At 42.6% G+C, this 21,637-nt stretch overlaps 1 protein-coding gene across 1 annotated transcript; it reads left to right on the top strand.

Moving 5' to 3' along the window:
• Positions 1-550: 550 nt before the first annotated feature.
• Positions 551-20,166, top strand: LOC138416830 (trophoblast Kunitz domain protein 1-like). Its single transcript, XM_069546327.1, has 19 exons — positions 551-616; positions 1,821-1,919; positions 2,419-2,502; positions 3,710-3,781; positions 4,988-5,086; positions 5,601-5,684; positions 6,769-6,840; positions 8,047-8,145; positions 8,647-8,730; positions 9,931-10,002; positions 11,208-11,306; positions 11,804-11,887; positions 12,972-13,043; positions 14,296-14,394; positions 14,896-14,979; positions 16,315-16,386; positions 17,607-17,705; positions 18,952-19,153; positions 19,598-20,166. Coding segments are annotated over exons 1-19 (1,599 nt in total). The 5' UTR covers positions 551-594; the 3' UTR covers positions 19,599-20,166.
• The last annotated feature ends 1,471 nt before the right edge of the window (positions 20,167-21,637 follow it).

Consider the following 21,637-nt stretch of genomic DNA (forward strand, 5'->3'; position numbering starts at 1 on the left):
GTATTTTCAGAGTTCCCTTCAGAATAGGAGAGTGTATCAAGTGGGTTGTGACAGGGTGTATCTTGTTCGAACTCTGTCACCCTCATGCCATGCGTCCTCTGGCAAGTCATCCATAGTCCTCATCTGAGCAGCAGATAAGTGCTGCATGAGTTCTGGGAACATAAAGCCAGTCATAAATATAAACAGCTTATCCGCATTTCATGGCCATTTTTGGTCATTTTACACCAGGAAATGTTCATGAGAGATTTCTGTGCCTACTCACTTGGGGCCAGAAGGAAAGACTATTTATGGCTCAAGTGATGAGTATCCCTCCGTTTGAAAATTAATTGCAGAGACCTAGAACATCGAGACGAGCAGCTGCCAAGAAAGCGGGAAACCCAGGCCTCGTGCAGCTGGTTCACGGACCAAGGACTTTACAATATTAGACAGTTCCGCTGGCCTTCCCTTTTCTCACTTTTCGCTATCATTTTAATTTTCATATGTGAATGTTGTCCTGGTTCATGTTCCAATATTCTGAAATGTTTGAAATTTTTGTCTTTCATAGGTTCCAAGATTGTCGGAAATGGAGCCAGTATACTAGGAGGATTGGCTAAAATGCTGAACAAAACAATCAGAGGTTAGGACTTCCTGCTCCCCTGGGGAGAGGGGAGGGCACTGAGACTGAGATCAGTCACCACTGGCTGACGACTGAGTACATATTGACCCCCTAGTGAAACCTCAATAAAACTCAATATATACTGGCTCAGAGAACTTCTGAGGGGGGAAGAAGCGGTCGTGAGTTGAAGGTGCTCTGCTCAGGAAGGCATGGAGGCTCCGTCAATCTCTACTCCTCCCGTGCACTAAAGATCTCCTCATATTCACTGTTTCTGAGATTTTTCCTGTAATGTACACTGAGAGCAGTGATTAAGAGTTTTCCTGAGTTTGGTTGCTGGTTCGATTGAGTTTTTGAGGATGAAGGTGGAGTTGTGGAAATTTGAAGATTCAGTGACTTGGTCAGAATCACAATAACTCAAGAGGACATGGCTAGCATCTGAAGTCAGGGCCGTCTCCCTACATCAACCTGTGGAATCAGCCTGAACTCCACAGATGGTATCAGAAGTCAGTGGACTTAGGGTGGCATGTTGGGTGTTGGGAATTGGATGGTTGTTGGAAAAACCATGTATTTGGTGTTAGGAAAAATCCCACAGTCACCCACCACTGTGATGTGATGGCCCAGGTGAGGCTTGAGGATAGGCAAGTTAGGAAAGTAAGACCCTGGACCTGGAAACTCTCACAGTTCTGAGTATTGTCGAGTTCCGAGCCAAGCAATAGTGTATCAAATGGGTAGCGATGTGACAGTATCATGTCCTGACCAAGCCTCCTGAATGTGTGTCCTGGTGCAAGTAATCTGCAGTTTTCTCATCTGAACAGGGAATCATGTCACATGAGTTCTTAGAACAGATGATGAGTTATGAGTAGAAACAGTTTATCCACGTGTCATGACCATGTTTGTCCACATTCCACCACAATGATTAATCTGAAAAAATATTCTCTAGCTACTTGCTGTGGCCAAGTAAGAATGTTTCTTGTTGGAAAAGGTTTATTCCTGTATCATTAAGAGCAATGAAAAGCTATAGAGCCACGGAGGAGGGCAGCTGCAGGGAAAGCAAGAAACATGGCCCTTGTAGGGTAGCCTGTGAGAACAAGGCTTTACAATATACGAAAGTCTCCAGGTCCTTTCCCTTGTTGTCTTTTGACTGGTATTATCTTATCCATGTATGATCCTTTTCCTGTTTCATATACCAAACTTCCTGAAACTCTTGAAATTTACTCTTTCATAGATGAGGTGATGATTTCAAGAATACAATTCGATAACCATACACAAGAGGAATTGCCAACACTCGAGATTGAATATGCAGTACTCAGTGAGGAGAATAAAGGTTTGTAGTTTCTGCACCTTGGGTAAGAGGGACAGGTGCTGAGATTCAGATCAATGACCAATGACCAATGATTCAGTCAATATGCCTATTTCTTAAAACCTCAACAGTGGATAAATATTTCATGGTGAATTTTGTGCATGTTCCACCAAGATGTATTCATCTCGAAAGATTTCTTTACCTACTTTGGGCCACGAAGAATATTTGGGTGTCAAATAATGAGTATTCCGCTATCATGCAAAATAATAAGAGCAAGCTGGAATGAATGTTCTCAGGGAATGTAAGAAACAGCCCTGTGTAGGTTGACTCCTGATACCAAAGCTGAGACACTATTAGGAAAGTCTCCAGGCCCATTCCCACGTTCTGTTTTGACTATTGCATATTATCCATAATTTTTCCCTCATTTGTCCACTGTTGACGACTATTTTATCATCCATATTTGATTGTTGTTTTAGTCCATGGACCAGGCTCATGCAACTCTTGGATTTACTGTCTTTCCTAGATGTGGAGACAAGCCATAAGCAGAGACTTGAGAAGCGTGCAGTACTACCTGTGCTTAAAGGTATCCTCGGCGGTGTGCTTAAAGGTTTGTTCTTCCTGTACTTCTGGGGAGAGGAGAGGACACTGAGAGTGGGAACAGTCCTCACTGGCCCATGATTCAATCAAAATTCCTGTTTAGTGAAACTGCAAGAAGAATCCACAAATGTGGGCATTCAGAGAGCTTCTGGGCTGTTACAACAGGGAGGGCAGTAATGTGAGGGTCCTGTGTTCCTTAGGACATGGTGGCTCCCCACAGCTCCACTTCCACTTTGCCTTGCACATCTACTCATTTTGGTGTGCCTAGAATTATCTTAAATAACAAGGTGCGATCCCTATGTGAGTGGTCTTCCTGACTTTGGTCATCAGATTAACTGACTTATTGAACAAGAATGTGGGGTAATGGAACTTCCCAGTTTTAGACACTTTGGCAAATCATGAGGGATGGTCCCCCATGGATTGCATTTGAAATGAGGACAGTTCTGAGACCTCAACATGCAGAATGTATATTAACTCCCCTGATTTCCTATGTGCATTAAATTGCATTGTTGCACATCCAGTGGGTGTTTGGAGAAATGGATGTTGTTTCGAAGGACACCACATATTTGGTGTCAAGGAAACCCAACTCGCTCTCCCTGGTGCTTTGGGAGTTCAGGAGATTGCTGGTCCAGGGGAGTAATGAAAGTGGGACACTGTACCCAGAAGCTGTGACAGTTATTGGTATTTTCAGCATTCCAGGCAGAATAGGATAGTGTATCAAGTGGGTTGTGACATGGTATATCTTGTTTGGATCATGTCACCCTCATGCCACGTGTCCTCTGGCAAGTCATCCATAGTCCTCATCTGAACAGCAGATAAGTGCTGCATGAATTCTGGGAACTGATTATGAGTCATAAATATAAACAGCTTATTCACATTTCATGGCCATGTCTGGTCATTTTATACCAGGAAATGTTCATGAACAATTCTATACCTGTTTATTTGGTGCCAGAAAGAAAGAATATTTATGGGTCAAATGAGGATTATCCCTCTGTTTAAAAATTAATCACACAGAACTAGACCACAGAGAAGAGCAAAGCTGGGAAGGCATGAAACCCAGCTGTTGGGTGGTTGGTTCATGGGACCAAGACTTGTACAATATTAGAGAATTCTCCAGGCCTTTACTTTGCCTTACTTTTTCCTACTGTTTTATTTTTCATATGTGAATATTGTCTTGGTTCATGGTACAATATTCCTGAAATGTTTGTCTTTCACAGGTGCCAAGATTTTCGGAAAGGGAGCCAGTATAATAACAGGATTGGCTGAAATAGTCAAGAAAGCCCTTAAAGGTTAGGACTTTCTGCTCTTCTGGGGAGAGAGGAGGGCACTGAGCCTGAGGTCAGTCACCACTGGCTGACGATTCAATCCATACGACTTTTGAGGGAAACCTCAATACAAAACCATAATTATTGGCTCAGAGAGCTTATCAGGTGGGAAGAAATGGTCACGAGTTGAGGGTGCTCTGCTCAGAAGGGCATGGAGGCTCCATCCAAATCCACTACATCCATGCCCTAAAGATCTCCTCCATTTCACTGTTTCTGAGTTTTTTTCCTGTACGTTACTCTGAGAACAGTGAATAAGAGTTTTCCTGAGTTTGTTCACTGGTTTGATTGAGCTTTTGAGCATGGAGGTAGAGTGGAAATTTTGAGTTTCAGCCAGTTGTTCAGAAACATGATAACTTGAGAACACATGGCTGGCATCTGAAGTCTGGGCAGTCTCGATACCTCAACCTTGGCATCAGCACTAACTCCACAGATATGGTATCCAAGGTCAATGGACACTGGGCGGCACGTTGGGTGTTGAAAATTAGATGGTAGTTGGAAAAACCACATATTTGGTGTCAGGAAAAACCCCAGACTCACCCTCCTCTGTGATTTGAAGCTCAGATGAAGCTTGGGGAGAGGTGAGTAGTGAAAGTAAGCCCCTGGACCTGGAAACTCTCAACCGTTCTCTGTATTGTCACGTTCCTAGCCAATCAATAGTGTATCATATGGGCTGTGACTTCATCGTATATTATCTTGACCAGGCAACCCAGATGCTTATTCCTGGCCTAGTCATCTGGAGTTTCCTCATCTGAACAGTGGAACATGTTACATTAGTTCTCAGAACAGATGCAGAGTTATGAAAGGAAAGACTTTATTCATGTGCATGACCTGATTTGTCCATTTTCCAACACAATGTGTTAAGGGGAAAAAAAGATTCTCTACCTGCTTGCTGTGACCAACTAAAAATATTTCTTTATCAAACAATGTTTATTCCCATATTATTAAGAGTAATGGAAAGATCCAAGCCACGAGGGGAGCAGCTACAGGAAAAGCAAGAAACATAGCCCTTGTGGGGTAGCATGTGGGAGCAAGGCTGATACAATATTAGGAAAGTCTCCAGGCCCTTTCCCCTGTTGTCCTTTGACTAGTATTATATTATGCATCTGCGTCCCTTTTCTTGTTTCATGGACCATGTGTTCTGAAACTCTTGAATTTTACTCTCTTTCATAGGTCAGGTGATGATTTCCGGGATACAGTTTGATAATAGTACTCAAGAGGAAATGCCAACACTCCAGATTGAATACTCAACACTCTTTGAGGAGAATGAAGGTTTGTATTTTCTGGACCACAGGGAAGAGGGAAGGGGACTGAGATTCAGATCCATCACCAGTGATCAATGATTCAGTCCAAAGGCCTGTTTCTTGAAACCTCAAGAGCACATAAATATTTAAGGGTGAATTTAGTGCATGTTCTGCTAATGTATTCATCTAATGAATATATTTAAAATAAAAAATTTTCTTTACCTATTTACTTTGGACGACAAAGAATATTTGGGTGTCAATAATGAGTATTCTGCTATCATGAAAAATAATTAGAGCAAGCTGGAATGAATGTTGCAGGGAATGTAAGAAACAGCCCTGTGTAGGTTGACACCTGATACCAAAGCTGAGACATTAGGAAAGTCTTCAGGACCATCCCACGTTCTGTTTTGACTATTGCGTATTATCCATATTTTTTCCCTCATTTGTCCACTGTTGACGACTATTTTATCATCCATATTTGATAGTAATTTCAGTCCATGGACCAGGCCTCCTGCCACTCTTGGACTTACTGTCTTTCCTAGGTGTGGAGACAATCCATAAACAGGGCATTGAGAAGCGTTCAGTACTACCCGTGGTTAAAGGTATCCTCGGCGGTGTGCTTAAAGGTTTGTGTTCTTCCTGTAGCTCTGGGGAGAGGAGAGGGCACTGAGACTGGGAACAGTCCTCACTGGCCTATGATTCAATCAAAATTCCTGTTTAGTGAAACTGTAAGAAGAATCCACAAATGTGGGGATTCAGAGAGCTTCTGTGCTGTTAAAACAGGGAGGGTGGTGATGTGAGCGTCTGCCTGATATTGTTCACGAGATTAACTCAGTTATTGAACATGGAGGTGGGGTAATGGAACGTCCCAGTTTTAGACACTTTGCCAAATTATTAGAAATGGGCACACATGGTTGGCTCCTGAACTCAGGACAATTCTGAGACTCAACATGCCGAATACATGTGACCTCCCCTGATTTCCTCTTTGAATTAAATTGTGTTGTTGCACACCCCATGGGTGTTTGGGTAGCTGGATATTGTTTCGAGAGACACCACGTATTTGGTGTCAAGGAAACCCAACTCGCTCTCCCTTGTGCTTTGGGAGCTCAGGTGAGTGCTGGGCCAGGAGAGTAATGAAAGTGGGACACTGCACCCAGAAGCTGTCACCAGTTATCGGAATTTCGGAGTTCCAGGCAGAGTAGGATAGTATATCAAGTGGGTTGTGACAGGGTGTATCTTGTTCGGACCTTGTCACCCTCAAACCATGTGTCCCGCGGCATTCATGTATAGTCCTCATCTGAACAGCAAATAAGTGCTGCCTGAGTTCTGGGAACATATTACCAGTCATCAATAAAAACAGCTTATTCACATTTCATGGCCATGTTTGGTCATTTTATACCAGGAAATGTTCATGAAACAGTTCTGTACCTACTGACTTGGGTCAGAAAGAACAAATATTTATGGGACAAGTAATGATTATCCCTCTATTTAAAAATTAATCATACAGACCTGGACCACTGAGAACAGCAACTGACTGGAAAGCATGAAACCCAGGCCTTGTTTGGTTGGTTCATGGACCAAGGCTTGTAGAATATTAGAAAATTTAACGTGCCTGACCTCTGTCTTGCATTTTTCTGTCGTTTTATTTTTCATATGAGAACATTGTCCTTGACCATGGTACAATATTCCTGAAATGTTTGTCTTTCCTAGGTGTCAAGATTGTCGGAAAGGGAGCCAGTATACTAACAGGATTGGCTGAAATAGTCAAGAAAGCCCTTAAAGGTTAGGACTTTCTGCTCTTCTGGGGAGAGAGGAGGGCACTGAGCCTGAGGTCAGTCACCACTGGCTGACGATTCAATCCATACGACTTTTGAGTGAAACCTCAATACAAATCCATAAATATTGGCTCAGAGAGCTTATCAGGTGGGAAGAAATGGTCATGAGTTGAGGTTGCCCTGCTCAGAAGGGCATGGATGTTCCATCCAACTCCACTACACCCGTGCCCTAAAGGTCTCTTCCATTTCACTGTTTCTGAGTATTTTCCTGTATGTTACTCTGAGAACAGTGAGTAAGAATTTTCCTGAGTTTGTTCACTGGTTTGATTGAGCTTTTGAGCATGGAGGTAGAGTGGAAATTTCGGATTTCAGTCACTTGTTCAGAAACATGATAACCTGAGAACACATGGCTGGCATTGAAATCTGAGCAGTCTCGATACCTCAACTTGTGGTATTGGCACTAACTCCATAGATATGGTGTCTAAGGTCAATGGACAGTGGGTGGCCTGTTGGGTGTTGGGAATTGGATGGTAGTTGGAAAACCCACATATTTGGTGTTAGGAAAAAACCCAGACTCACTCTCCCCTGTGATTTGATGGCTAAGGTGAGCCTTGGGGAGCGGTGAGTAGTGAAAGCAAGCCCCTGAACCTGGAAACTCTCACCTGTTTTTTGCATTGTCGAGCTCCTAGCCAATCAATAGTGTATCATGTGGGTTGTGACTTCATCGTATATTGTCTTGACCAGGCAACCCACATCCTTATTCCTGGGCAAGTCATCTGGAGTTTCCTCATCTGAACAGGGGAAACATGTTACATTAGTTCTTAGAACAGATGCAGAGTTATGAAAGGAAAGACTTTATTCATGTGCATGACCTGATTTGTCCATTTTCCAACACAATGTGTTAAGAGGAGAAAATGATTCTCTACCTGCTTTCTGTGGCCAAGTAAAAATATTTCTTTATCAAATAACGTTTATTCCCATATTGTTAAGAGTAATCAAAGATCTGAGCCACGAGGGGAGCAGCTGCAGGGAAAGCAAGAAACACAGCCCTTGTGGGGTATCTTGTGGGAGCAAGGCTGATACAATATTAGGAAAGTCTCCAGGCCCTTTCCCCTGTTGTCTTTTGACTGGTATTATATTATGCATCTGTGTTCCTTTTCTTGTTTCACAGACTATGTCTTCTGAAACTCTTGAAATTTACTCTCTTTCATAGGTCAGGTGATGATTTCCGGGATACAGTTTGATAACAGTACTCAAGAGGAATTGCCAACACTCGAGATTGAATACTCAACACTCAGTGAGGAGATCAAAGGTTTGTATTTTTGGGACCTCGGGGAAGAGGGAAGGGCACTGAGATTCAGTCCATGACCAATGACAAATGATTCAATCAATATGCATATTTTGTGAAACCTCAACAGTGCATAAATATTTTGTGGTGAATTTAGTGCATGTTCCGCCAAGTTGTATCATCTAAAAAATTTCCTTACCTACTTACTTTGGGCCAGAAAGAATATTTGGGTGTCAAAAAATGAGTATTCTGCTATCATGAAGAATAATTAAGGCAACCTGGGATGAATGTTCGGCATGGAATGTAAGAAAGAGCCCTGTGTATGTTGACTCTTGATAACAAAGCTGAGACACTATTAGGAAAGTCTCCAGGCCCATTCCCTTGTTCTGTATTGACTATTGTGTATTATCCATATTTTTTCCCTCATTTGTCCACTGTTGACAACTATTTTATCATCTATATTTGATCGTTGTGTTATTCCATGGACCAGCCTCATGCAACTCTTGGATTTACTGTCTTTCCTAGGTGTGGAAACAATCCATAAACAGGGCATTGAGAAGCGTTCAGTACTACCCGTGGTTAAAGGTATCCTCGGCGGTGTGCTTAAAGGTTTGTTCTTTTTGTAGCTCTGGGGAGAGGAGAGGACACTGAGACTGGGAACAGTCCTCACTGGCCCATGATTCAGTCAAAATTCCTGTTTAGTGAAACTGCAAGAAGAATCCACAAATGTGGGCATTCAGAGAGCTTCTGGGCTGTTACAACAGGGAGGGTGGTGATGTGAGGGTCCTGTGTTCTCTAGGACATGGAGGCTCCCCACAACTCCACTTCCACTTTGCCTTGGACATGTGTTTTGGTGTGCCTAGAATTATCCGTAATAACAAGGCGTGATCCCTATGAGTTGTCGTCCCGAGTTTGGTCATCAGATTAACTGAGTTACTGAACAGGGAGGTCATGTAATGGAACGTCCCAGTTTTAGACACTTCACCAAATCATGAGAAATGTGCCCACATGGCTAGCTCCAGAATTTGGGACAAATCTGAGACTCTAAATGCAGAATGCATATTAACTCTCCAAATTTCGTCCCTGAATTAGATTGCATTGTTATATACCTTGTGGTTGTTTATGGAATTGGATGTTGTTTCTAGAGACACCACTAATTTGGTGTCAAGGAAACCCAACTCACTCTCCATTGTGCTTTGGGAGCTCAGTTGAGTGCTGGACCAGGGGAGTAATGAAAGTGGGACACTGTACCCAGAAGCTGTCACCAGTTATCAGTATTTTCAGAGTTCCAAGCAGAATAGGAAAGTATATCAAGTGAGTTGTGACAGGGTGTATCTTGTTCGGATCTGTCACCCTCAAACCATGTGTACTTCAGCAAGTCATGGATATTCCTACTCTAAACAGCAAATAAGTGCTGCATAAGCTCTGAGTACATATTACGAGTCATAAATATAAACAGCTTATTCACATTTCATGGCCATGATTGGACATTTTACACCAGGAAATCTTCGTGAAACAGTTCTGTACCTACTTACCTGGATCAGAAAGTATGAATATTTATGTGACCAGTAATGATTATCCTTCTATTTAATAATTAATCACACAAACCTGGACCACTGTGAACAACAAGTGCCAGGAAAGCAGGAAACCCAGGCCTTGTGTGGTTGGTTCATGGACCAAGGCTTGTAGAATATTAGAAAAATTTCCGTGCCTGTCCTCTGTCTTGCATTTTTCTGTCGTTTTATTTTTCATATGAGAACATTGTCCTTGATCATGGTACAATATTCCTGAAATGTTTGTCTTTCCTAGGTGTCAAGATTGTCGGAAAGGGAGCCAGTATACTAACAGGATTGGCTGAAATAGTCAAGAAAGCCCTTAAAGGTTAGGACTTTCTGCTCTTCTGGGGAGAGAGGAGGGCACTGAGCCTGAGGTCAGTCACCACTGGCTGACGATTCAATCCATACGACTTTTGAGTGAAACCTCAATACAAATCCATAAATATTGGCTCAGAGAGCTTATCAGGTGGGAAGAAACAGTCATGAGTTGAGGTTGCCCTGCTCAGAAGGGCATGGAGGCTCCATCCAACTCCACTACACCCGTGATCTAAAGATCTCCTCCATTTCACCGTTTCTGAGTTTTTTCCTGTACGTTACTCTGAGAACAGTCAATAAGAGTTTTCCTGAGTTTGTTCACTGGTTTGACTGAGTTTTTGAGCATGGAGGTAGAGTGGAAATTTCGGATTTCAGTCACTTGTTCAGGAACATGATAACTTGAGAACACACGGCTGGCACTGAAGTCAGGGCAGTCTCGATACCTCAACCTGTGGCTTTGGCACTAACTTCACAGATATGGTGTCTAAGGCCAATGGACAGTGGGTGGCCTGTTGGGTGTTGGGAATTGGATGGTAGTTGGAAAAACCACATATTTGGTGTCAGGAAAAAACACAGACCCATTCTCCCCTATGATTTGATGGCTCAGGTGAGGCTTGGGGAGTGGTGAGTAGTGAAAGCAATCCCTTGGACCTGGAAACTCTGACCCGTTTTCTGTATTATCGAGTTCCTAGCCAATCAATAGTGTATCATATGGGCTGTGACTCCATCGTATATTGCCTTGACCAGGCAACTCACATGCTTATTCCTGGGCTAGTCATCTGGAGTTTCCTCATCTGATCAGGGGAAACATGTTACATTAGTACTTAGAACAGATGCAGAGTTATGAAAGGAAAGACTTTATTCATGTGTCATGACCTGATTTGTCCATTTTCCAACACAATGTGTTAAGGGGAGAAAATGTTTCTCTACCTGCTTTCTGTGGCCAAGTAAAAATATTTCTTTATCAAATAACGTTTATTCCCATATTGTTAAGAGTAATCAAAGATCTGAGCCACGAGGGGAGCAACTACTGGGAAATAAAAGAAACACAGCCCTTGTGGGGTATCCTGCGGGAGCAAGGCTGATACAATAGCAAAGTCTCCAGGCCCTTTCCCCTGTTGTCCTTTGACTGGTATTATATTATGCATCTGTGTTCCTCTTCTTGTTTCACGGACCATGTCTTCTGAAACTCTTGAAATTTACTCTCTTTCATAGGTCAGGTGATGATTTCCGGGATACAGTTTGATAACCATTCACAAGAGGAATTGCCAACACTCGAGATTGAATACTCAACACTCATTGAGGAGAATAAAGGTTTGTATTTTCTGGACCTCAGGGAAGAGAGATGGGCACTGAGATTCAGACCCATGATCAATGATTCTGTCAATACACCTATTTCGTGAAACCTCAACAGCACATAAATATTTCGTGGTGAATTTAGTGCATGTTCCACCAATATGCATTCATAAGAAAAATTTCTGTACCTACTTACTTTGGGCGACAAAGAATATTTGGGTGTCAAAAAATGAGTATTCTGCTATCATGAAAAATAATTGAGGCAAGCTGAGATGAATGTTCTGCAGGGAATGTAAGAAAGAGCCCTGTGTAGGTTGACTCTTAATACCAAAGCTGAGACATTATCAAGAAAGTCTCCAGGCCCATTCCCATGTTCTGTTTTGACTATTGTGTATTATCCAAATTTTTTGCCTCATTTGTCCACTGTTGATGACTATTTTATTATTCATATTTAATCGTTGTTTTAGTCCATGGACCAGGCTTCCTGCAACTCTTGGATTTACTCTCTTTCCTAGGTGTGGAGACAATCCATAAACAGGGCATTGAGAAGCGTTCAGTACTTCCCGTGGTTAAAGGTATCCTCGGCGGTGTGCTTAAAGGTTTGTGTTCTTCCTGTAGCTCTGGGGAGAGGAGAGGGCACTGAGACTGGGAACAGTCCTTACTGGCCCATGATTCAATCGAAATTCCTGTTTAGTGAAAGTGTAAGAAGAATCCACAAATGTGGGGATTCAGAGAGCTTCTGTGCTGTTAATAAGGGAGGGTGGTTATGTGAGCATCTTCCTGAGTTTGGTCATCAGATCAACTGAATTATTGAACAGGGAGGTGGGATATTGGAACTTCCTAGTTTTAGACATTTTGCCATAAATGACGAATAGGCGCACATGGTTGGCTCCTGAACTCGGGACAATTCTGAGACTCAACCTGCAGAATGCATGTGACCTCCCCTGAGTTCCTCTCCGAATTAAATTGCATTGTTGCACACCCCATGGGTGTTTGGGTAACTGGATGTTGTTTCTAGAGATACCACATATTTGGTGTCAAGGAAACCCAACTCACTCTCCCTTGTGCTTTGGGAGTCAGGTGAGTGCTGGGCCAGGAGAGTAATGAAAGTGGGACACTGTACCCAGGAGCTGTCACCAGTTATCGGTATTTTCAGAGTTCCAGGCAGAGTAGGATAGTGTATCAAGTGGGTTGTGACAGGGTGTATCTTGTTCGGATCCTGTCACCCTCAAACCATATGTCCTCTGGCAAGTCATGCATAGTCCTCATCTGAACAGCAGATAAGTGCTGCCTGAGTTCTGGGAACATATTACAAGTCATAAATATAAACAGCTTATTCACATTTCATGGTTATGGTTGGTCATTTTACACCAGGAAGTGTTCATGAAACAGTTCTGTACCTACTTACTTGGGGCCAGAAAGTATGAATATTTATGGGATAAGTAATGATTATCCCTCTATATAAAAATTAATCTCACTGACCTGGACCACTGAGAACAGCAACTGACTGGAAAGCATGAATCCCAGACCTTGTGTGGTTGGTTCATGGATCAAGGCTTGTAGAATGTTAGAAAAATTTCCTTGCCTGTCCTCTGTCTTACATTTTCCTATCGTTTTATTTTTCATATGTGAACATTGTCTGGGATCATGGTACAATATTCCTGAAGTGTTTGTCTTTCCTAGGTGTCAAGATTGTCGGAAAGGGAGCCAGTATACTAACAGGATTGGCTGAAATAGTCAAGAAAGCCCTTAAAGGTTAGGACTTTCTGCTCCTCTGGGGAAGTGGAGGGCACTGAGCCTGAGGTCAGTCACCACTGGCTGACAATTCAGTACATACGACTCTTGAGTGAAACCTAAATACAAACCCATAAATATTGGTTTAGAGAGCTTATCAGGTGGGGATAAATGGTCATGAGGTGAGGGTGCTCTGCTCAGAAGGGCATGGAGGCTCCATCCAACTCTACTACACTCATGCCCTAAAGATCTCCTCCATTTCACTGTTTCTGAGTTTTTTCTTGTATGTTACTCTGAGAATAGTGATTAAGAGTTTTCCTGAGTTTGTTCACTGGTTTGATTGAGCTTTTGAGCACGGAGGTAGCATGGAAATTTCAAATTTCAGTCACTTATTCAGAAACATGATAACTCGAAAACATGTGGCTGGCATCTAAAGTCTGGGCAGTCTTGCTACCCCAACCTATGGCATCGGCCCTGACTCCACAGACACGGTATCAGAAATCAAAGTACAGGGGCAGCCTGTTGGGTGTTGGGAAATGGATGGTTGGTGGAAAGACCACGCCTTTGGTGTCAGGAGAAATAGACTCACCCAGATTCACCCTCCCCTGTGATGTGAGGGCTCAGGTGCGTCTTGGGGAGGTGTGTAGTGATAGTAAGACCCTTGACCTGGAAATTCTCACCAGTTCTCTGTATTGTTGAGTTCCTAGCCAATATATAGTGTATCAAATTAGTTGTGACATGACAGTATATTGTCCTGAGCAGGCCACCCACATTTTTCTGTCCTGACCAAGTCATCTGCCATTTCCTCTTCTGAACAAGGGAAACATTAGTTTTGGAACAGGATTCCAAAAGAATGGAACAGGGCTACATTAGTTCTTAGAACAGATGACGAGTTATGAATAGAAAGACTTTATTCATGTGTTAAGAACAGATATGTCCATTTTCCAACACGATGTTTTATTGTGAAAAAAGATTCTCTACCTGCATGTCTTGGCCAGGTAAAAAATTTTTTTTTATCAAATAATGTTCATTCCTGTATTATTAAGAGTAATCAAAAGATGTTGAGCCACATAGGAAGGCAACTGCAGGGAAAGCAAGAAGCTCAGCCCTTGTAGGGTAGCCTGTGGGAGCAAAGCTGATACAATATAACAAAAGTGACCAGGCCCTTTCCCTCGCTGTTTTTTGACTGTTATTATCTCATTCATGCTTGATCTTTTTCCTATTTCCATTACCAAGGCCTCCTGAAACTCTTGAAATTTGCTCTCTTTCATAGGTCAGGTGATGATTTCCGGAATACAATTCGACAACCATACACAAGAGGAATTGCCAACACTCGAGATTGAATATTCAACACTCAGTGAGGAGAATAAAGGTTTGTATTTTCTGGACCTTGCAGAAGAGGGAAGGGTACTGAGATTCAGATCAATGACCAATGACCAATGATTCAATCAATAAACCTATATTTTGAGACCTCAACATTGCATAAATGTTTCATGGTGAGTTTTGTGCATGTTCCACCTAGATGTATAATTCTCAAAAAATTTCTTTACCTTCTTAGTTTGGGCAAGGAAAAAATATTTAGATGTCAGATAAGGAGTATTCGGTTATCATGAGAAGAAATTAGAAAAACCTGGTATGAGTGTTCTGCAGGGAATGTGTGAAACAGTCCTCTGTAGGTTGACTTTTGATACCAAAGCTGAGACATTATTAGGAAAGTCTCCAGTCCCCTTTCCATGTCCCGTTTTGACAACTGTTTATTATCCATATTTGTTCCTTCGTCCACTCTTCACTACCATTTTATTATGCATATTTGATCCTTGTTTTAGTTCATGGACCAGGCCTCCTGAAATCTGGAATTTTCTGTCTTTTATAGGTGTGGAGACAAGCCAGAAGCGGGTACTTGAGAAGCGTTCAGTAGTACATGTGGTCAAAAGTATCCTCGGCGGTGTGATTAAAGGTTTGATCTTCTTATATTTCTGGGGAGAGAAGACGGCCCTGATTTTGGGAACAGTAACCACTGGCCAATGATTCAATCAAAATACCTGTTGAATGAAACCTGAAGAACAATCCATAAAAGTTGGTGTTCAAAAAGCTTTTGGGCTGTTGAATTAGTGAGGTTGGTGATATGAGGGTCCTGTGTTCTCTAGGACATTGAGTCTCCCCACAACTCCACTTCCACTTTGCCTTGCACATCTCACTCATTTTGGTGTGTCTAGATTTATCCTTAATATTACTGTGAGATCTGCATGTGAGTTGTCTTCCTGAGGTTGGTCATCAGATTAACTGAATTATTGAACATGGATGTGAAGTAATGGAACTTCCCAGTTTCAGACACTTTGTCAAATCATGAGGGATGGGCCCACATGGCTGGCATCTGAAGTGAGGACAGTTCTGAGACCTCAACATGCAGAATGTATGTTAACTCGCCCAATTTCCTATCTGAATTAAATTGCATTGTTGCACACCCAGTGGGTGTTTGGGGAATTGGATGTTGTTTCTAGAGACACCACATGTTTGGTGTCAAGGAAACCCAACTCACTCTCCCTTGTGCTTTGGGAGCTCAGGCGGTTGCTGGGCCAGGAGAGTAATGAAAGTGGGACACTGCACCCAGGAGCTGTTACCAGTTACTGGTATTTTCAGAGTTCCAGGCAGAATAGGATAGTATATCAAGTGGGTTGTGACAGGGTGTATCTTGTTTGGACCTTTTCACCCTCATACCGTGTGTCCTCTGGCAAGTCGTCTATAGTCCTCATCTGAACAGCAGATAAGTGCTGCATGAGTTCTTTGAACATGAAGTAAAGTTTCTTCAGTCATGTCCAACTCTTTGCAACCCATGGACTGCTAGGTTCCTCTGTCCATGAGATTTTTAAGGCAAGAATCTTGGAGTGGGTTGCCATTTCCTTCTCCACTGAACATATTATCAGTCATAAATATAAGCAGTTTATTCACATTTCAGGGCCATGTTTGGTCATTTTCCACAAGGATATGTTCATGAAATATTTCTCTACCTACTTTCTTGGGGCCAGAAAGAAAGAATATTTATGGTCAAATACTGATTATCCCTCTGTTTAAAAATTAATCACACAGACCCTGACCACTCAGAAATGGAACTGCTGGGAAAGGATGAACACCAGCCCTTGGCTCATGGGACCAAGGCTTGAACAATATTAGCAAATTGTCCAGGCCTTTTCCTTTCTCCACTTTTCCCTATCATTTTATTTTTCATATTTGAATGTTGTTCTTGTTCATGGTCCAATAGTTGTGAAAATTTTGAAATGTTTGTCTTCCTTAGGTACCAAGATTTTCGGAAAAGGAGCCAGTATACTAACAGGATTGGCTGAAATAGTCACGAAAGCACTTAAAGGTTAGAACTTTCTGCTCTTCTGGGGAGAGAGGAGGGCACTGAGCCTGAGGTCAGTCACCACTGGCTGACGATTCAACACATATGCCTATTGAGTGAAACTTCAATACAAATCCATAAGTATTGGCTCAGAGAGCTTAAGACATGGGAAGAAACGGTCATGAGGTGAGGGTGCTCTGCTCAGGAAGGCATGGAGACTCCGTTCACCTCCACTCCTCCCATGTCTGAAAGATCTCCTCCATGTCATGGTTTCTGAGTTTTTTCCTGTACGTTACTCTAAGAACAGTAATTAAGAGTCTTCCTGAGTTTGTTCACTGGTTCAATTGACTTTTTGAGCATGGAGGTGGAGTCATGGAAATTTCGAGTTTTAATCTCTTGGTCAGAAGCATGATAACTTGAGAACACATGGCTGGCATCTGCGGTCAGGGCATTCTTGATACCTCAACCTGTGGCATTGGCCCTGACTCCACAGATATGATATCAGAAGTCAGTGGACAGTGGGAGGCCTGTTGGATGCTGGGAATTAGATGGTTGGTGGAAAAACCATGTATTTGGTGTCAGGAAAAATAGACTCAGCTAGGCTCACCCTCGCCTGTGATGTGAGGGCTCAGGTGAGGCTTGGGGGGAGGTGAGTAGTGAAAGTAAGACCCTGGACCTGGAAACGCTCACCCGTCATTTGTATGGTTGAGTTCCTAGCCAATCAATAGTGTATCAAATGTGATGTGACATGACAGCTTCTTGTCCTGACCAGGCCAGCCACATGCTTGTTTCCTGGGGCAAATAATCAGCAGTTGCCTCATGTGTATAGGGGAAACACGTTACATTAGTTCTCAGAAGAGATGACGACTTATGAATAGAAAGACTTTATTCACATGTCATGAACAGATTTGTCCATTTTCCATCAGAGTGTTTTAATCTGAAAAAAGATTGCCTACCTTCATATTTTGGCCAAGCAAAAGTATTTCTCCATCAAATAATGTTTATTCCTGTGTTTTTAAGAGTAATCAAAAAATGTCGAACCACGGAGGAGGGCAACTGCAGGGAAAGCAAGAAACAGCCTTTGTGGGGTAGCCTGTGGGGGCAAGGCTGATACAATATAATGAAAGTCTCCAGGCCCTTTCCCTTGTTGTCTTTTGACTGGTATTATCTTATCCATGTTTGATCGTTTTCCTGTTTCATGGACCAGGCCTCCTGAAAGTCTTGAAATTTACTCTCCTTCATAGGTCAGGTGATGATTTCCGGAATCCAGTTCGAAAACCGTATGCCAGAGGAATTGCCAACACTCAATATGGAATACTCAACACTCAATGAGGAGAATAAAGGTTTGTATTTTCTGGACCTCGGGGAAGAGGGAATGGCACTGAGATTTAGATCAATGACCAATGACCAATGATTCCTTCAAAAAGCCTATTTATTGAAACCTGAACAGTGCATAAGTATTTGGATTCAGAGAGTTTTCTGGGTGGTCAATACCATTGTGAGGTGCTGTACTCACTGGGGAATGGAGGCTCCACACACTTCCACTGCCCCCTGGCCCCACTCCTCTCCTCCATTTCACTGTGATGTTTCATGTATATTCATCTGGGAACAGTAGGTAAGTGTTGTCCAAAGTTTAGTCATCATTAACACTCAGTTGTTGAACATGGAGTTGGGATCATGGACCTCTCCATTTTAACCATTTGGTCATAAGCAAAACTAAGTGGGGACCTAAAGTGAGGACAGTCGCTCGCACTAAAGTGAGGACAGTCTTGGGTGCTCAACCTGTGGGATCTGCAGTAACTGCATAGATTTCATACCAGACATCAATTGACTGGGGAACACCCAGTGGGTGTCTGGAGAATTGCTTAATGTTGGTAGAGACACCACATATTTGTGATAGGATAAATCCAGGCTCAGTCTGCCCTTTGATTTGGGGGCTTAGGTTACCTTTTGTACAAGGAAGTAATGAAAGTAGGTCGCCAGCTCCAGAAACTCTTACAAGTAAACTGTGTTTCCCAAATTGCTGGTAGAATCATATATTATATCAGATGCATTGTGACACCATAGTAACTTGTTCTGACTCTACCATCCACAGGCTCTGTTTCATGGGAAAAGTTATCTTCAATTTCCTCATCTGAAGAGGGGAAATATATTACATACATCCTTTGAACAGAGTTCCAGTCATAAATATAAAGAATTTATGCCCTGCCTCCTTAGTGTCTCCAGCGTTTGAAAGTTTAGTTTCCTGACAAGGATCTGAACCTAGGACTACTTAATTGGAATACAGATTCTTAACCACTAGACCACCTTGGAAATCTTATAGATGTTCTTCAGCTTATCAAAGGCATTATACCTATCTTTCTTAGAAGACTTTATGATGAGATATACATTTGTAAATGGTTACTATATTATGTCATCCCTAGCAACATTCATATTCTGTCCCAGAAGGGGTGTTTTCAAATGGACATTTCAATTTGACCACATGCCGCAACTTTAGCATTCTCTCTTGCAACAAACCGGTGGTTCTAGTTGTTGTCTTTGTACGGAGCAGTGATGACCATCCTCATAACTGAGCCATTGCCTCTCTAGTTTCCCCAGCTTTTATGCCTGCTTTCTGCGTGGAGCCTAAATTTGTGGGTGTCTGCAACGGCTCGATGACCAGGTACTTCTACAATGCCCAGACCGGACACTGTGAGATGTTTGTATATGGCGGTTGTGGAGGAAACGAAAACAACTTCCAAACATTAGAGGAGTGCATGAAGACCTGCTATCCAAAGGCAGGGTCCTTGTGGTAAGACAGGGGGCAGGGCACAGGGGGAGGGAAAGGGCTGGGGAAAGGGGCGGAGCTCAGGGGGCCACACACCATTCACCCTGCACAGTGTCTTCCTCCTCCCTGCTGCCAAGAGAGGCTGCAGTGTCCTGTGAAACCACACACTGAGCGAGTTCTCCAGGGAGAAAATGGCAGAAGGTCAACCCCAGAGGCCTCTTTGTGATCATCTGAGCCTGATCACATGCTCCTCTTTCTCAGTTGGGAACACTGACTCAGCCACCCTCCAGGGCAGGTCTGCAGTGCTCCTAAGTGCCCCACCTAGGCTTGGAAAATTCACTTCCTTTTTGTTCGTGATTCGGGAATGTGGGTCCATATTTTTTTGAAAATATGGGATCTATTAAGTTGAACATTGTCTAGGTCTGGGGCTACACTGATGGCACTCAACAAGTTCCTTTCTTTTTGCAGAGGACATGCGAAGAGTAGCCCCTGAAACTCTGATGTCTGAGGAGGACTCCTGCAGGATGGGCTGTGTCTACATTTGAACCTCTTCCGTCTCCTCACAGTCCTTCTCTCCCTACCCTCCTCAGCAGAGCCTGCCTATTTCCTTTCCTCATGTCTAATTCTATTCTATCCAGGTGGCTCTCATCACAGTGAGAGCATGTCTTCCTTTTATCCCTAGCACTTCACACAGTTCCTGACACCAATGAGGCTGTTTATAATTATTTGAGTAAGGAAGGAGTAAGGTAGGAACACATTCCTCATGACCACATTAACTCAGAGCCTGCAGTGCAACACAGGATTTTTGTTTTCACCCCCATCCTCATGACATCTTCACTTTCATCCCTGTCCCCATCATCACTGCTCTCCTTGTGGATGTCCAAGGCGGTATTTCCAGCATCCAGTTCTGAGCGCGAGTCATGAGAGAAGAGTTTCATTTACAAATGTTTCTGGACTGTACAATGATTTGTAATTTTCATTTCTGTAGCCTCAAGCACTATGGGTTATATTTTAATAAATGCACATTCAAAATTAAACTGACTGGAGTGGAGTCTGTTGTTTGTAACTACAAACCTCAACCAATAGGGTCCATGGAGATGGTGATCCTTTTCACTGTTCTGCAGACAGTGAGCACCTCCCCTTTCCCTTTCCACAGACTGTGCTCTACCGGGTATAAGAAGCAAACTCATTATGTCATCAACGACTTCTTAATAGCTGCACAAGTTACATAGAATCCTGGGAGATACACACATCAACATGACAGCTTTTCTTCCTTACTTCTAAGTTCAGTCAAACTGGGGTGCAGGTTGTCCTTCTGACTTTCAGAAGGAGAATGGGCATAAAGTTCAGTTGTCCACTTTTCTAAGAAATCTGATTCCTTGAGGTCACATGTGGGGAGGGGCCTTCTAACTTCAGGTAAAGAAAGGGCAACTGCCATTTAGTATCCCTGGCTCTGTGTTAGCATTTTGCCTGCATTTTTCTCTTCATCATGCTAAGAATCCTTCAAGGGAGGAAATGGAGACATAGAGATGGCACTTAGCTGCTGTATTCATTTCCTAACATGGCAGGGAATCCCACTCTCGCAAGCAGAGGGTCTTTGGTGATGCTTTCTTGCTCAGCATCTTGGAAGATTTACAATGGAGGCAACTTTGGAAACAGACAGTATCTGTCTCACTATGTCACGGAGACCAGAGCAAGTATTAGTATTTGAATAAAGGAGAACACACAGGGTGTTGGTGCTATTTTTCATAGCTTTCCAGTTCTGAGAAAATTGTCAACATCTCTGAGCTTTGCTTTCTTTATAAAAATAAGGAGAAGGCTTGTACTTACCAATGTTTCTAACCAGAGAACACTAAAATACTCCCATTTCTAGTTGAACTCGTTGGGTTTATTACTCACTGCAGCAAGGAAGTGGTATTATCTTGGAAAACAATATGCAGTCCTCTTAAGACAATGTTAAAAAGAACTTATAAGATGTGGGCTTCTGAGTTGAATTTGTGGAAGATTTCAGATAGCTGGCTTTGTCTGGATGGATGATATTTAGGAAGTGTGATAGTTCTCTGAGTATCTTAATCTTAACTCTAAGAGGCAAAGACTAGATAGGGGTTAGAGTTGTACTTGGCCAAAATCTAACAGTCACTCAAGATAGGAAGGTGTTTGGTCATATTGATGGTTTGCGTAATGTTTCCTTTGCTCAGTGCTCAAACATGATTATCCAATGTCCTATTTTTGTGTAGATCTTTCACCAATCCAGAATGGTCTCATTGATGTGGAAGCATTGTGAAATGTTTATGCTGAGCAGGAGAAAAGAAGAGCCATTGTGGTACCAGCTCAGGTCTTGGAACTCAGAGATTGCTTTTCTCTTTCTCTATCAATCTCAAAGTGTTGTGATGAGAGTGAAAGAGATGCATTTGTTAAATGCTTTGTTCAAGCGTTATCAGAGTAACCACTTGATGAATGTCAGACATGATAATAGTGATAGTAATACTATGTTGTTGCTGTTATTGT

The sequence above is a fragment of the Ovis canadensis genome, chromosome 13 (assembly GCF_042477335.2).
Source record: "Ovis canadensis isolate MfBH-ARS-UI-01 breed Bighorn chromosome 13, ARS-UI_OviCan_v2, whole genome shotgun sequence".
NCBI lineage: Eukaryota > Metazoa > Chordata > Mammalia > Artiodactyla > Bovidae > Ovis > Ovis canadensis.